The sequence below is a fragment of the Sinohyriopsis cumingii genome, unplaced genomic scaffold (assembly GCF_028554795.1).
Source record: "Sinohyriopsis cumingii isolate HCF-2022 unplaced genomic scaffold, ASM2855479v2 utg002183l, whole genome shotgun sequence".
Taxonomy (NCBI): domain Eukaryota; kingdom Metazoa; phylum Mollusca; class Bivalvia; order Unionida; family Unionidae; genus Sinohyriopsis; species Sinohyriopsis cumingii.
The window spans coordinates 143,380-159,798 of record NW_028316148.1 but is presented as its reverse complement, the minus strand read 5'-3'; the positions used below and the strand labels follow the sequence as shown (position 1 = coordinate 159,798).

The 16,419-nt window shown below is 34.4% G+C and overlaps 1 protein-coding gene across 1 annotated transcript; it reads right to left on the bottom strand.

Annotated features, from left to right (window-relative positions):
• Positions 1–310: 310 nt before the first annotated feature.
• Positions 311–12,464, bottom strand: LOC149770962 (uncharacterized). The gene is made up of 3 exons (XM_089948940.1): positions 12,414–12,464; positions 5,946–5,987; positions 311–4,988 (listed from the first exon to the last, which is right to left on the bottom strand). The coding sequence occupies exon 3, from the start codon at positions 4,258–4,260 to the stop codon at positions 3,592–3,594; it is 669 nt and encodes a 222-aa protein (XP_089805066.1). The 5' UTR covers positions 4,261–4,988; positions 5,946–5,987; positions 12,414–12,464; the 3' UTR covers positions 311–3,591.
• Between the last annotated feature and the right edge of the window lie 3,955 nt (positions 12,465–16,419).

Genomic DNA, 16,419 nt, shown 5'->3' with positions numbered 1-16,419 from the left:
ATTCCTACTGGCATTTGTATATTTTGTCGACACTATTTTAATGTGTCATAACGATTAGACGAAATATACTTCACGAGTTAAGTCAAATTTAAAATTGTTCTGGGTTAATACAAAATCCAGAGTTTAAAGAGGGTTTCAGCTACAAATAGACAAAGGAAACATTTAACAGTTACATAACTTGTAGTTATAATGAACCATATCAAATCAAATGCTGTAAATAGCAAATGAAATGGAGAGACAAAGGCTGAATATTCTCTGATTTATATTAAACATTTACAACGGACAAATTTAAAAAATGACGAAAATGGTATATAATGTATAACAGCAGTTGTATTTAAGAAACATATCCTAAAATATAAAATTTAAAATTAAGAAGAGCTTGAACATACCCTAAAATATAACACTTAATATTAAGAAGTGATTGAACATACCCTAAAATATAACACTTAACATTGAGAAATACTTGAACATACCCTAAAATATAACACTTAACATTCAACAACATTTTCCAGAGATCAAAACAAAGTGACTGACATCGATCATTAATGGCAAGCTGATTTCTCTCATTTTGAAGCATACAATCGTGATTAAAATATTTGACTTGTCAAAGTCAGCATTGTTAGTTCCTTACAAACGTTCGATGTTAGTAGGAGTGTTACTACGGTCTTTTAAAAAAAATGAAAGTATTCGCTATCTTCTACGATGGCAAACAAAGACACTACATTTTTAACCAGGCTTTTCAAAAAGAATTGAAAAAGACACATTCATTTTTAACTTTGCAAAAGCCTGAAACGAGAGTCAATCTCTTCGAACTTATAAAGAAAGTATGAACTACTATTTTACACGTCAACGTGCTCTCAAGTATATGGACGTGTTACCATGACCCCTCCATGTTTACAATCAACCGTACCATTAGACGTGGATCCGAAGAAGTGGCCTCTAAAAAAGAAGTGACGGTGTTTGATCAATTATTTTAACCGTCACATACCGCCCGAAAGAAAGACGTGGTGTTAAAGACTGGAGATTGCTTCTGTATTGGAGATACCAAAAATACCATTGACAAAGGCTACTTGTCTAACTGGACAACCGAATTCTTTCTTGTCACTGGATAAGTACCTAAATGCGATCCTTATGTCGATAAATTGGAAGACATGAATGGATACATATTAAAAGAACAGTTTATATGCCTTAGCAAAAGGAGTTACCAGAATTGAAGACGACGTGTATGATATCGATTTCATTCTCGATCAACGAAGAATGCAAACGCAGACTTAAAGAGGTGAAAGTGCCTTGGAAAGGATTCCCTCCTAGTTTGATTCTTGGATTGAGCTTCAGACGTTCGTCTCTTCAAAAACTACTAAAGTAACCTGTTTGGCAGAGATGGGCATTATCATTCGAGGAAGAATGACTAATTTAGGATGTGTCAGACTATCAGCGGGGTCGTTGCAAAAGCCTCTATTGCTGTTTCATCAAGAACAACATGTACATGTCGCGCAACCAGTTGTTGAAACGACAGAAACGAGGGCAACACTACGGTTATTTAATCGCACTAACGATGTAGTAAATTTGCAGCCTGGTGTTTTTTTACACTAAGTACAGTGCGGCTATATCCATCCAATATGGAATGTCACACCATGTATTCAAACGTCAAACTACATTCACATTTGAATGAGTTGTTCAAGAGATTAGACAGCTATTTGTCTACTGCAATTGTAGTAAGCAACATACCTCACGTGACAAATAACACTGCTCATTTTGCATCACCTGACCAATCCCAACCAATAGAAAGTTACAGAATTATTCTAGAAATGTCAAAAGTCCATCGGACGCTTAGAAATTATGCCCATAGCGCCAAGTAAGTCTTATTATTAATGCTATAGCTTGATATGGCATTGCAAAGCATTATTTTTCAGCGTCTCCTCTAAAATATATACTTGCGGAGAAAATGAGTATATCATTGTGCTATACAACCAGTGCCAATTATTATAAACGGGCAACAATGCTTCGTCGATATTGTGCCATCAGATCAAAACAAAGACTCGACCCGAGCATTTCATTTGATATTATTATGAATGCTCAATTTGATTTTTATAAGGAATAACATTATATTACTAGCCATTCTAAGTTAGTGATTTCAAAAAGATAAAGAAAATAACACAGTTTGTGTCTTAACTAATTTTCAAACGCTTTTGATTACGTAGAAATGATACGCATAGTGCAAAAAGACGTAAAATGTAGAGCAATTGGAAACATATTAGAGATACTAAGGTCTATGTATGGCTTAGTAATGTCATGTATAAAACACTTAGACTTACATCTAGATTATATCGATTGATTACACTGGCTTCTTCAAGCCAATAGCCTCAAAGTACTGCTATATTCCACTTATGGAAATAATAAAAACAAAAATATATAGTTCAGTTTGTTGATAATACGTTGATAGTTGTAACGACAGTATATGGAATACAATCATGCTTAGATTGGTCACATGTATAATAGAGGTAAGATACATTTTTATCTAACAAACGTTATGATGTTAGCAAAATTGCTAGACAACCAGATATTTTTCACATTACCACACATATTATCTGAACATTGTGGATAATTGTAATGGTTCTATCCTTACCAACCATTGATCTTTTCTATGCGTTGCATAACATATCTCTAGCAAATGTGCAACATATATATATATATATATATATATATATATATATATATATATATATATATATATATATATATATATATATTCTTGAATAATGTTAATAATCTACACTATCCAGTTAATATAAAATCTTATATGTTTAATTCTTCTCCAGATTTGTCTTTTTGCTAATCAATCTTCTATTCAAAATAAATACTATGACTGACTAATTTCAAAATAAACATTTCCGTCACTATTGTGTCGAAAATTAAAATCTAGAGATGTTGATGTATTAAACCGCTATTGTTCCATTTTTTTTCCGTATGAATGCTACTTAAGACTTTCTTGTACAGTATAACCTAATCTCTTTTCTTTTTTCTCTCTTTTATTTCTTCCTTCCTTATCTCCGATCTTGTCTTCCTTTTCTACACCAGTAGCTGGCGTTGCGGGAGATTCTTGCATTGTATCAACCGTATTTTCTAGTCTTTCGTGTGAACAATATCTTTGCCTTTTCCGCTTCTTCTTTTTCTTCTCTTGGTCTATACTTTCATTGTCTTGAGTACTCTTGTTGCAATCCTATGATGTGTTTACATTATTAACCTCACCATCTTGAATTAGCTCAGACAACGTAACTTCGGGGGGCTGGAGTAACATTGCGCTTGTGACCTACATCAGTAGCTAGAGTTGCAGGAGATACATACATTTTATCAACCGTATTTTCTAGTATTTTGTGTGTTAAATCTGCTTCACTTTTCCGCTTCTTTTTTTTCTTCTCTTGGTGTATAATTTCATTGTCTTGAGTACTCTTGTTCCAATCCTCTGATGTGTTTACTTTACCAGCCGTGCCATCTTGAATTAGCTCAGACAACGTAACTTCGGGGGCTGGAGTAACATTGCGCTTGTGACCTACATCAGTAGCTGGAGTTGCGGGAGATACATACATTTTATCAACCGTATTTTCTAGTCTTTCTTGTGGTAAATCTCTTTCCCTTTTCCGCTTCTTTTTTTTTCTTCTCTTGGTGTATAATTTCATTGTCTTGAGTACTCTTGTTCCAATCCTCTGATGTGTTTAAATTGCTAGCCGTGCCATCTTGAATTATGTCAGACATGATAACTTCGGGGGCTGAAGTAACATTGCGTTTGTGACCTACATCAGTAGCTGGAGTTGCGGGAGATACATACATTTTATCAACAGTATTTTCTAGCCTTTCTTGTGTTAAATCTCTTTCCCTTTTCCGCTTCTTCTTTTTCTTCTCTTGGTGTATAATTTCATTGTCTTGAGTACTCTTGTTACAATCTTCTGATGTGTTTACATTACTAGTCGTACCATCTTGAATTAGCTCAGGCAACGTAACCTCGGGGGCTGGAGTAACATTGCGCCTGTGACCTACATCAGTAGCTGGATATGCGGGAGATACATACATTTTATCAACCGTATTTTCTAGTCTTTCATGTGCTAAATCTCTTTCCCCTTTCCGCTTCTTCTTTTTCTTCTCTTGGTGTATAATTTCATTGTCTTGAGTACCCTTGTTCCAATCTTCTGATGTGTTTAAATTGCTAGCCGTGCCATCTTGAATTAAGGTCAGACATGGTAACTTCGGGGGCTGAAGTAACATTGCGTTTGTGACCTACATCAGTAGCTGGATATGCGGGAGATACATACATTTTATCAACCGTATTTTCTAGTCCTTCTTGTGTTAAATCTCTTTCCCTTTTCCGCTTCTTCTTTTTCTTCTCTTGGTGTATAATTTCATTGACTTGAGTACTCTTGTTACAATCTTCTGATGTGTTTACGTTATTCGTCGTACCATCTTGAATTAGCTCAGGCAACGTAATGTCGGGGGCTGAAGTAACATTGCTCTTGTGACCTAATGAAATTTCGTTTTCACCAAACTGAGAATGTGGAACAACAGTTTTGCCCGAAACAGCTGAATTGTCATCTGGCCCTTCATTATTCTTTATCCTTTCTTTATTCTTTTTCTTTTTCTTCTTTTTATCGTGGTGCCTTTTATTATCGCTAGCATCGGGATGTAAGGATCCTGTATCTTTTGTTAAAGTAATTTTTTCAGTTTCATCAGCTGGACGAACTCTATGTCGGCCCTTCTTATGCTTTTTCCTTTTCTTCTTCCTTCCGCTATGTTCACCATTCTCTCTATCTTGATTCGATAAGGTATGTTCAACAGGTTGATCGTCGTGGACATTCGTTTGTCGTGATGATAAAAGTCTGTCTATTTTAAAATAAGTCGAATCCGGTGGAATACAAGGTGGGAAAGACGGAGGAGTGGGGGTATGTTAAATGGGAATGGTTGCTGGGGAAGTCCGACCGTTCTCGCCTGTTTCTATTCTGTGGAAGAAACATGGATAAATAGCGCATAAGAAGTATAAGAAAAACAAATTTAATTAGGTACGTAAGCTTGTATATGGGTAAATACGTATTTAAGTTACTAATTAATTAAATAAATTAATCTCATACACGTGACAATAATAAATTAGCTCATCCACAAGTAAAATGTTTAGTAAAACAAGAAAGCCAGATTGTGTGTGTGCCAACATAATTATCTTAGTTATCTATCCAATATACACATAAAATGATGCAAATTGGATCAATAAGAATTACTTTGTGTTTAATTATTTAACAAGCAAATGAATCATCTCTGACCAGAATCCAAACATAAATGGGTTTCAGTATTTACAGAAAGAGGACCGCCACATAATACATGAAGTCTGATTCTCAGAAACTTTGTCTCTAAAAAGAAATTTAAAAAAATAAGAAATCATTATTCACACAACACGCTTTACGTAACAAACCTTTTGAGAACACAAGTTACATACCCTGCGTTTCGAAGACAATTACCTGCAGAGTGTAAAACCTGAGTTCTCTTCTAACACTTGAAAGAAACACAATACATAATAGGATGTTTTTTTTCGTACATTTGATTGTATGAAGGCGAACGTTGTCTTACTATTTTATTCAGCATTCATTTTAAATTTTCCTGTAAATATATTTTGTTATTATAGAGAAAGGTATAAATGCCATTCCAATGAAAATATAACAACGACCATTTTTAAAAAAATGTTTATCATGATGTGATCTCCTACAAAATTAATGGTATCGATTCGTATTTCTGTAACTGTAATGAGCAACGTTCCCTCTCAAGACTGTTAGTGAATGTCATTAATGTGCATCTACTTTAACGCTAGTGCCCTGGTACCAGTACACGAAGGTGTGGACAAAACTAGCCTGTTTAACTAGTAGAATATAAATGATTAAAATGAAGCAAATCAAGTAAACAAACCGCACCTGTCTTGGTCATCGTCATTTCTTCGGGCACCTGCTTGATTTCTGAAACATAGAGACTTGTAGCATCATTTTCTTATATTTTAATTCATGATGGCGATAATGATGGTGATAATGATACCGTCATATATCATAGTGTTTATATGCAAACAAAGTTTTCCTACGTTGTCAGATGAATTTGTAGAAGATAATGTTTAGTTTTTCCCATATTTGAATGATAAACCCATTCTGAAGCAAACCTCATACAAGATTTGTCTCATATTATAAATAGCACTTTATCTTTCAAGCACAGATATAGTTCTGTTATAAAGTTTACATTTGGTTTGCAATTCGTTTCCTTTTGTGCTAGTTTATCTATTGTTTCATATACAACTTCATTTTCTTGTGCTTATTTTGTTTTTAATAAACTTTCTCTAAAATTACTTTTTGTCGAATATGTATGTTTTGTTGTGCCACCTCTCATCGCGTTTTTGACTTACCCAGTTCATGTTTACCTGCACGCCTACATTGTTGCAGTCGAATGTTTATGAAAAAGATATGAAGGTAAAATCACAGACCCTGAACTTATCCTGTCCCCATATAATTCATTTCAGGTGCATTTTATAATGTTATTATTATATGCTCATTTTTGTCCCCGTTAACTTTGCATTGACAGAATCGTTCAATATTCCCCGATACTGAACACGCGCGACAATACACATATAGCATTCACGTGAATACTACTTTCTTTTGTAAATAAACAATGGACTCAGACGCCAGCACTTTTGATTTGTAAACAAATCATGTACACTCGCGTAAGAGGCTCTTTACGTTGTGGTTGTTTATTTGTTTCTGAATGAACTAAAACATGTTTCGTGGACTGCAAAAAACCCCAGCTGTCTTGACATTTTGCGTTGATACAATGTTACGGATTTTGGCTTGCCACCTTGTATAAATGACGGATTAGGTCCTTACAAATAACAAGGCATATACTGTTTTCTTTAGCTGGTGATAAGAATGGCAAAATAAAATATACTTACAGTTTTACATCCTGAATTTCCTCAAAATGTTTTTTCTTAATTCTGCAAATCCGAATTACATGAGCCATGTCATAGGTTTTCAATCTGGATCACACATTTCGAAAGTGTGCTGTAATTTCGATGATAAGTGCAATTGCATCCTCCTTAGTGCACTCAAAATGAAATACACATTAAATTCCATAGCGTCTTTGTGAAAATTGCATTGAAAGACTTCATATTTTTCCCACGTTATGATTTCAAACATTCAGTGACAGAAACAGAAACACATTTGCAGACGTAAACACACTTCTCCCGCGCTACTTAAATCCGATGTATTTCATGTATAATTTGCACAGATGAATCCAGTCTAAAATCACAAACTTTCGTCGAATCGAAACAATACACCAAAATATATTCACTCCAGATCAAATGGAAAAGTCGTTGCAATGCCGTCATTCACAATATGACTGGAAATTTCAATTTTCACTAGACACGCCATTTTCTTTCGAAAGTTATGTCGACCGCGCGACTAAGTTCAAATTTATCTGGGCGGAGCTATGTGCGCATTAATAATGATGTCATTTTGTAATGTCAAATCTGCGCTTGTGTATTTAGTTTGGAATACGGCATTCATTCATTTACATTGTTTCATGTAGTGTATTTTGTTTATATAATTAAACCTTAGGCTGAATAAAAAAATGAGCATATAATAAAATGGTTACTGCATTTGTATGGGAAAATATGAACTCGTTTTGTCGGAAGGATATACTGCACTCACAAGTTCGTGCAGTATTCATTCCGAAAACTCGTTTCTATTTTCCCATACAAATGCAGTAACCTATAAATATAATGTACGACCAGAACTGAATAGTTGATTGTGCCTCGCGATGAGACAATCTTTATAACTAGGCCTAAAGACGTATTTCCTAGTTTTTAAATGAAAGTGGGGTCTAACGGATAAATTAGTTGTACGTTTTGATAGTTATGAATTCAGCATATTAATCTATAAAAAGAGTGAAGCTGCCTTTGACTGGGATTGAAAATGGGTTGGGTTGGAGGGAGCTGAAACTAAAAGCTAATTTACTGATCATTTTATGGGATGTTTATCTCAGTGAACCATATCATGGATAAAACCTGATAAGGCAATGATACAAATATAACCGGGTGATTCGAAGCGTTTAGCCATAGACCAGATGTTCCAAAAGGTCGATATGCTGTGCTTGTGCGCAGCCTTGCAATATCAGATTCTCTCTCCTTCATCTCTTTCTCCTCACACAAAAATTTGGCTTTGCACATTTTCAAAGATTCAGCTGAATGACCCTGCCCGTCAAAGTTAATTGTCAGATTACAAAATTGATTGGGGGAGATATTATCAAATAGATTGCCATAACTAAAATATTGATTTTTAACAGCATATTTTTTAGTGATGCATGAAAGGCGAAGGTAGTAAGCTTGAATGTTATCAATATTATGATTATTCTACAAAGCTGGAAAAAATTGTCTTTAAACGAAGCACTTAAGATAAAATATCTGAGTGTACATTTTGGTTATTTGAAAGCAAAAATATAGACCAGAGCAAGGTGCTTTACCACTCAGGACTTTTTAGAAGGATGCAAGTTTTCTTTGTCTCCTGCTTCATATTCTCGATACATTGGGTGTGGCCGAGAATTGCTTTTTTCTTAGCCATGTTATTATTATATCTATAACTGATGGGATTGATCTTTGGTACAATCACCAAGTTATTGTTTTAACGTATAGAAGCATTGGACATAGAAGTACAACTATATATGATTTCAAAGGTTATATATTAATTTGGAATTAGACACTTCTAAGGATACTTAAGCTGTTTGTTGCTAATATTAATATTACCCCCTTCTACAACCTGTAATTTATATTAGGAACACACACATAAACACTCCGACAAACACACACACACACACACACACACACACACACACACATATATATATATATATATATATATATATATATATATATATATATATATATATATATATATATATATATATATATATATATATATATATATATATATATATATTCATCCTCTTATGTTATACTTGCAGTAAATCAATATATTGTCTCGCGTATTATTTAGGCTTAACAAGAGTAGTTTTCTTTCTCTTCTTTCTATTATATATAAATCAACAAAGTGTTCGTCAACTGCATAAGTCGCAAGTTTCAGTACCTTATTTGCCAAAGATAGCTGTAAAATGCACGACAAAGTATGCTGCATGCAAGACGAAAACTTGGACTTTTCTTTGTCGATTTGAGATGTTGGTAACCTTTTACCTAGAATATACTGTAATTGCAGCTTATCTTCTGCATTAAATAACGTAATGTACAGGCTCAGTGGAAATTTATCAATAAGTAAGTTCCAGAAAGAGTTTCTGAAATTCGACATATAAGGACAAGTAACACAACAAAGAAGTATCAAGTCTGAATAAATATTCCCACATATAATACACATATCAAGCTGTGTTTGAGGAATAGCAGCTCATAGTTAAGCTATATATGTAAATACCTTAGTGTGCTGTCTGGTTTTAGCCGACTGCCACACTGAGGCAGGTCGTAAGTATTCGTGTATCGAAGAGAATCTGTGTAAAAAACAATCTGTGTAATTACAAAAATTTTCTTCTGATTAGACATACATACTCTCCGGAGGCTATTTTCAAAACCAGAAATGTTTGAACTTACAATTTCTTTCCAATTTTGTTTATCTGGAATTTCGGAATGATGCAAATAATCAGTTAGATACCCGAGCAAGTCAAACTTTTTTAACGTTTAATATCAATTTGAAATTAATCTGTAGCTTGACATGCATCCGCTCATAATGAAGTGAAATAGAGCAACGTTAAACTCACGTTTAGTATGTACGTTATTCGTCATAAAAAAACAATCTGTGTAAAATCATCAATTTTCTTCTGCCAATTTCGGACTGGGCTGATGTCCATCCGCTAATCTTGTATGTGTTCGGAAGCCTTGTAAATTGTTGGTAAAATACCTCAGTTTTATCCAGTGAAGAGAGGTCACTTTTTGAACCGTTACACCATAATTAGCTTCCATAAGCATTGAAGGAAAATTTAACTTTTTGACTACATTTGCAGCAACCAAAGGATGTAAACCATTCCGTTTAATGCCTATAACAAACATGCTGTGAAAAGATTTTCGCCTTTCTTGCTTCCATGGAGTATTGCATCATGCGACCTAGCTTTGAGCTAATTCGGTGACACAGGTGTGTTGCCGAATCAGTAAGCGTCAAACATGACGGGCTAAGATACCATTTCATACTGACATAATTCTTGTATTGGGGACCGAAACTAATAATGTATGACTTTGTGACACTAAGCTCGAATCAGCACCTATTACTGTAATTGTATGCTATATCTAACACCTTTTATATATTGCAAGGATATATAGCCAAAAGTGAATTGACATCAACTAGGGTTGGATTTTCCGCAGCTAAAGATCCAATCTTTGCTCCAAATCCACTATTTTCTAACTGTAGTGCAAGTCATTTATAAATATTGTGTACATCAAGGTTGACAAAACACTTCCTTGTCTCACTCCTTGGCCAACTGAGAACCAATCCGAAAATTAGGACCCATTGACAAGAACTTTACTCTGTAAATTTGTATATATGTTAAAAAATATCAAAAGGGATTTACCCGTAATTCTCAACATGAATACTTTAAAACGTAACCCCTTGTGCCGTTTTTGTATCAAGAAAAGCAGCAGAAACCCGTGCACCCATGTTTACATCATACTGTACTGGTTGCAACAGCAACAAACTCACGTTTGTGCAGCCAAAATTTTTTTGGTAACCATGTTGTTGTGAAATGGGTATATTAGAATTAGTATCTCTGAGACAAGTTACCAAACGTTCATGAATAATTTTCTCAAAAGTTTTGTAGATAACAGGCAGTAAAGTAAGAGGCTTGTAACTTTCGAGGGAGTTCTTTGATTTACGGTTACCTTTGTATAGTGGTATTACTAACCCTTTCCTGCAATATACAGGTATGTAAGATGGATCAATCATATGAGTAAAAAAATTGTCATACACTCGATGAGGTAGTCGCTGCCATAAGTCAAATGTTCATTGCAAATTTGATCATCGTCCGATGCTTTTGATTTCTTTAGACTTTTAATGATTTCCCTTACTTCGTTTACACTGATACTAGTCTATAAGGCCTCAATACGGCTTACTCCATCCTGTAGACCCCGATTTAATTCTCTTTCTATAAATTCTGTTTCCGTCAAAACTATGGCTAAAATTTGGCGTGTGAATGTCTTCATAGTATCTGGCAAAGCCATTTGCGATGGAATCACGGACACAAACTCCATCAGTTGATAGTTCCTGACAAATATTTATATTGTTCCCTCTCTTAGCATTGATCATTTTCCAAAAGTGTCTTACATCGCATTAAAGTGCTTTCAATTTCGTCATATACCTCAACCATATATTTTTCCACAGCCAGTTTTTGAACGTTTCTAAAGTCTCTCTTCTTATCGTTATTTTCTCTGTAGGAATTAAACTGACTATCCCTAGGTCTTCCCTCATTTATCCATAACTTGTCTTTGCAGTTTATGTGATTTTTGAGTTCATTTGACAAGTATTGTTTTGAATGATAATTGAATTTAGACTTTGGAAGTGCGATGGCGCTTGACTGCTGTATTGCACTAACAATGTGCCCTTACAATCTATCAACATTTTCCGAAATAGTATCTATATCAAAAGTTTTCAGACCATGGTCCAGCTCATTTCGATATTTTTTCAAGATATCAGCGTCTAATGTATTCCAAGTTATGCTATTTCTCATCACAGTCTATCTGAAGTCTCTCCCACAGGTCACTGTATGGGGGGAAGTATGGATAGGGAGATGGTCAGATATCACGTGCTCTTCGTGATCTGAAACAATGTGCACACTGCGTAATCTACCTACGCATTGATCCGACAGTACAAAATGTTAAATCATCGTTGTTGTTGGGGTGAATGTATAACTGGAATCAGTGCACATTATTAAATGTCCAGCACTCACTAGATTATTATATCAAAAAAGCTAATTAAATACCCTATCTGTAATCTCTGAAAATGTCTGATTCAGCTACTGCACTGAAATCACCAGTAAAATACACTCCCCCATCCGTGAGTACTGATCACATAGATTTTGAATCAACTAAATTTGTGCTTCATAATAATCAATGCCATACAGTAGTATTGTCATATATACACAACAAATATATATATATATATATATATATATATATATATATATATATATATATATATATATATATATATATATATATATATATATATATATATATATATATATATATATATATATATATCTGGAAATTTGAATTATATGCCAACAGCTCTGTCACTATTAACGTCATCTCATGAAAGAAGTTTTGCAGAAGATTGCAACTCCTCCTTTACCACATTTACCTTTTATCTTGGTCTTGATTTCCGCTTCTCCAGACACTGCACTGTTTTCTGAAACACAGAAGGATTTTATAGCTTCATTATATTCACATATTTGCATTGATGATGATGATGAGAGTTCAGAGGATTCAGAGTCTTTGGACGCTAATATAGCTTTCACTACGTTGTTGGTCACAATTTATAGTCGAGAACGCGAAGTTTAAACAAGATTGGAATCGTGTTCAATTACTGACTAATTTGACAGAAACTAAAGGAATACATATAAACCAGCTTGACATAATGTTTTGTTTTCGTTCGGAATGGTGGTATTTTGGAGACGAAAATGTCAATTGGTTTGGCTGACTTTTATATATCCAAGCTGCCTTAATTTTCAAAGAAGTGTTTTATTGCTCGGAAATAGTTCTAATGGTTCTTTGTTAACTTTCGTTTTGACTGGTTTCATTAGTCTATCCAAATTAGGGGATGGTTCCAAAATGAATTGAAGCAGTCGTTAAAAATTAATAGTAAATTAAAATTTTAAAATGACTTAAGGACATAGCTACCTCTCAAGAATTAACTTTCTATAAAAATAAAAGCTTGATTTGCTGTGTAAAAATCACATTAATGGTATATTGGGAAACTAAAAGAAAATAAGTGAACTTTATTACATCGATCAGCTAACTTAAATCTGATCTTACTCGACATGTTCGAACATCTTTTATAAAGTATACTGTTTTTATGTAAATTGCCATGCTTAGAACATCTTGAAACGCCATCCAGCATGGGTGTGTTTTGATCAACGTCTGCTGAACGTATTTTAAAGGTCCTCATAGCATACTGCTTTAAGTTTGGTTGAATTCCAATTAGCTGTGTGGAAAAAGCTGGTTTTAAGTCTTTCAAATATGACTAAATGTTGCCATTTTAGTGGACGATCGGCGTCACTTGCAAAACGTAGATAGGAAGGTATTCATCGAAGCTTGTTTGTCAAATTTGAATAATTTCTGTGCGGATTTTGAGATACAGTTGTTAAAGGTTTTTATGTTAGGCAATGACGGTCGTATTTGATGGTCAATCAGAGTTATAGTTACAGATTATCTTATGTCAGAACTGTTTCTGCCAAATTTGGGAACAATCCTTTGACGTTTGTAAGAAAATGTATTTAAAAGTTTTGTTTTGGTTATTTTCTTTACGTCACAGCAAAACAAGTAGGTTATTTAGTGCTGAGGCATTCGGAGTAAAATGCCTTGCCCACGACAAACCATGATAGCTGGCCTAATCTTTCTTGAATCTAAGGACATAACCGCGGTAGGAAGGCAAAGGGTTACTACTCCATTTATTCCTGCATGTTAGGCATTACAGGATATGCTTTCAATAATCAAGCTGTAAAAACGCACAATAAACCTTCTGGTTGCTTCGCGTTCATTTCTTATTTACTTCTTTGGGAAGCGGTCGGTTCTGACTCACAATTCCTAGATCCTACGATACTATTCGATGCTACACTATACTATACTATACTATACTATACTATACTATACTATACTATACTATACTATACTATGCTATACTATACTATACTATACTATACTATACTATACTATACTATACTATACTATACTATACTATACTATACTATACTGTGCTGTACTGTACTGTACTGTGCTGTGCTTTGCTGTGCTGTGCTGTGCTGTGCTGTGCTATGCTATGCTATGCTATGCCACGCCACAACACACCATACCACCACTCCATAATATACTATACTATACTATACTATACTATACTATACTATACTATACTATACTATATTATACTATGCTATGCTATGCTATGCTATGCTAAACTATACTATACTATACTATACTATACTATACTATACTGTACTGTACTGTACTATACTATACTATACTATACTATACTATACTATACTATACTATACTATACTATGCTATACTATACTATACTATACTATGCTATGCTATGCTATACTATACTATACTATACTATACTATACAATACTATACTATAATGTATTCATTATATTTGCAATCTCTCTGCTGCCATTGTCTTGGAGAACGACTGTGCGTATTACTAAGATTGTAGACATACTCAGAGTAGTTGTTTTATCGCCGCTGGAGGGGCCAGGAGTGGCCGAGTGGTCTAAAGCCTTCACCGTTCCGGATCATTGCCATCTCACCTCTGCTGGGGTTCGAGTGCAAGGCTCGGCTAGCGTGGGTACGTTGGAAAGCCTGCCAGTAGCTTCTCGTGGGTCGGTGGTTCTTCCCTGAGTTTTCCAGGGTTCTTCCTCCACCATTTATACTGGCCGCCATGTATAGCCTATCTTGTGCTTAAAAATGGCGTTAAACCCTATAACAACAACAACACCAAATCGCCGCTGGAAGTTGGCTTAACGGGGTTTGTAATATATAATGTCACCCATTCACTTTTGATATTGGTCGATGTTGTTGATGTTACCGTTGCCATGGCGGTTGTTCTTTGCATTGTTGTTGTTCTCTGCGTCATCGTTATCACTGATGTTGTAGAGATGGTAGTTGTAGATGCTGAACTAATCTTGCACTAATTAGGATTATAGAAGTCTGGAACTCATGATTCATTCTTGTCAAAATACGTGTTTAAATCCACGAATATAACTGAAATGTATCAAAGCAGTAAAGGTCGATAGTCATTAAATGATGATACAAACCCACTGTTGCAAGTGAAACATAGTGTTCACAAAGTTTGTTGTCTTAATTTGGCCAGAGGTGTGGTGGCACGATGACGGAGTACAGTGTTGAGCCGACTATCCTTCACAATAATGTACCATATCACCAATATGGTCAAATAAACTTTATAGACGGGAATGGAGAAGGATAGAAAAGGCATTATTTGGTGCCGGACCTTTATCAATCTAAAGGATTTTTTTTCTTCTCATATGAATTGAATATGTCTGACTAGGTTATCAATGCTTATCCAATCGAAAATCTGCTTATTTTCTGAAATAGGTGGAAGTCTTAATATTAAAACTGCTCTTGTTTCAATGCCCATATGTAATCGTTATGATATTCATTCTATAAACTCCTATAATATATATTAGGTATTTCAGATTTACCTCTAACTCCGCAAATCGTATAAGCTCAAAAGGGCTCTGATGTTTTCTCTACTTTTTCAAATGGAGTACAAGTAAGAGGAAGGAATTAATGACGCATAACTCACTAAATTAATAATTTTGTACGTATGACCTCTGACACAATGGGAATTTCAGCCTAACTTATTTTGAAGAGATATAGCTATAAGGAAACGGACAGATGGAACTGGTCACACTATTTTAGGATTTCTATCTGCTTGAATCGTCATTAAGACCTTGGTATTTATTTGTTGCAAACGCAAACAAACATTTTTCTTTTATACTTAAGTATGAAAGATAAATACTTCTTGGCGAAATAATTGTCATTTTTTCATTCCTACATTTTCACATGTATCCTGATATTTTCATTTGCGAAAAAATATATTTTTATGTTTTCACATGTGAAGATATAATATTGTTAATATGCCATTTTCACATGTGTAAATATAATATTTCCCATTATGCCATGCGACGATTTACAATGTGCGTTTACAAAATTTGTACCGGTAGCAACAAAACCGAGTATTTTGTAAGCTAGAACAAATAAATAGAAACTGCTTTACAATTCTTCATGGAAGTTAATCCTTGATAAAGAAATTTGTCCACATGCCCTTCACTACTCTCTGAAATTATTTCCCCTCTTTTCCTTCACAGCAACGCTGAACTCGCTGTGATGTATTGCTGAAACTGATTTGCATTGTCTTCAGATAGGGTCAAATAGTTTTGAAAAATGGCGAAATTGTAATTTATTGCAACAGATAGGATCAAAAAATACAATCGCTGTTTTAAGTCACACATAATTTTATGATCATGCTATGAAAGATGTGAAATTACGAAAAAGGGGTTGGAAGATGGTGTTTTGCAGAAGAGTGAGTTGAATCTTGTAAACTTCGATCCTTGAATAAATCTGGT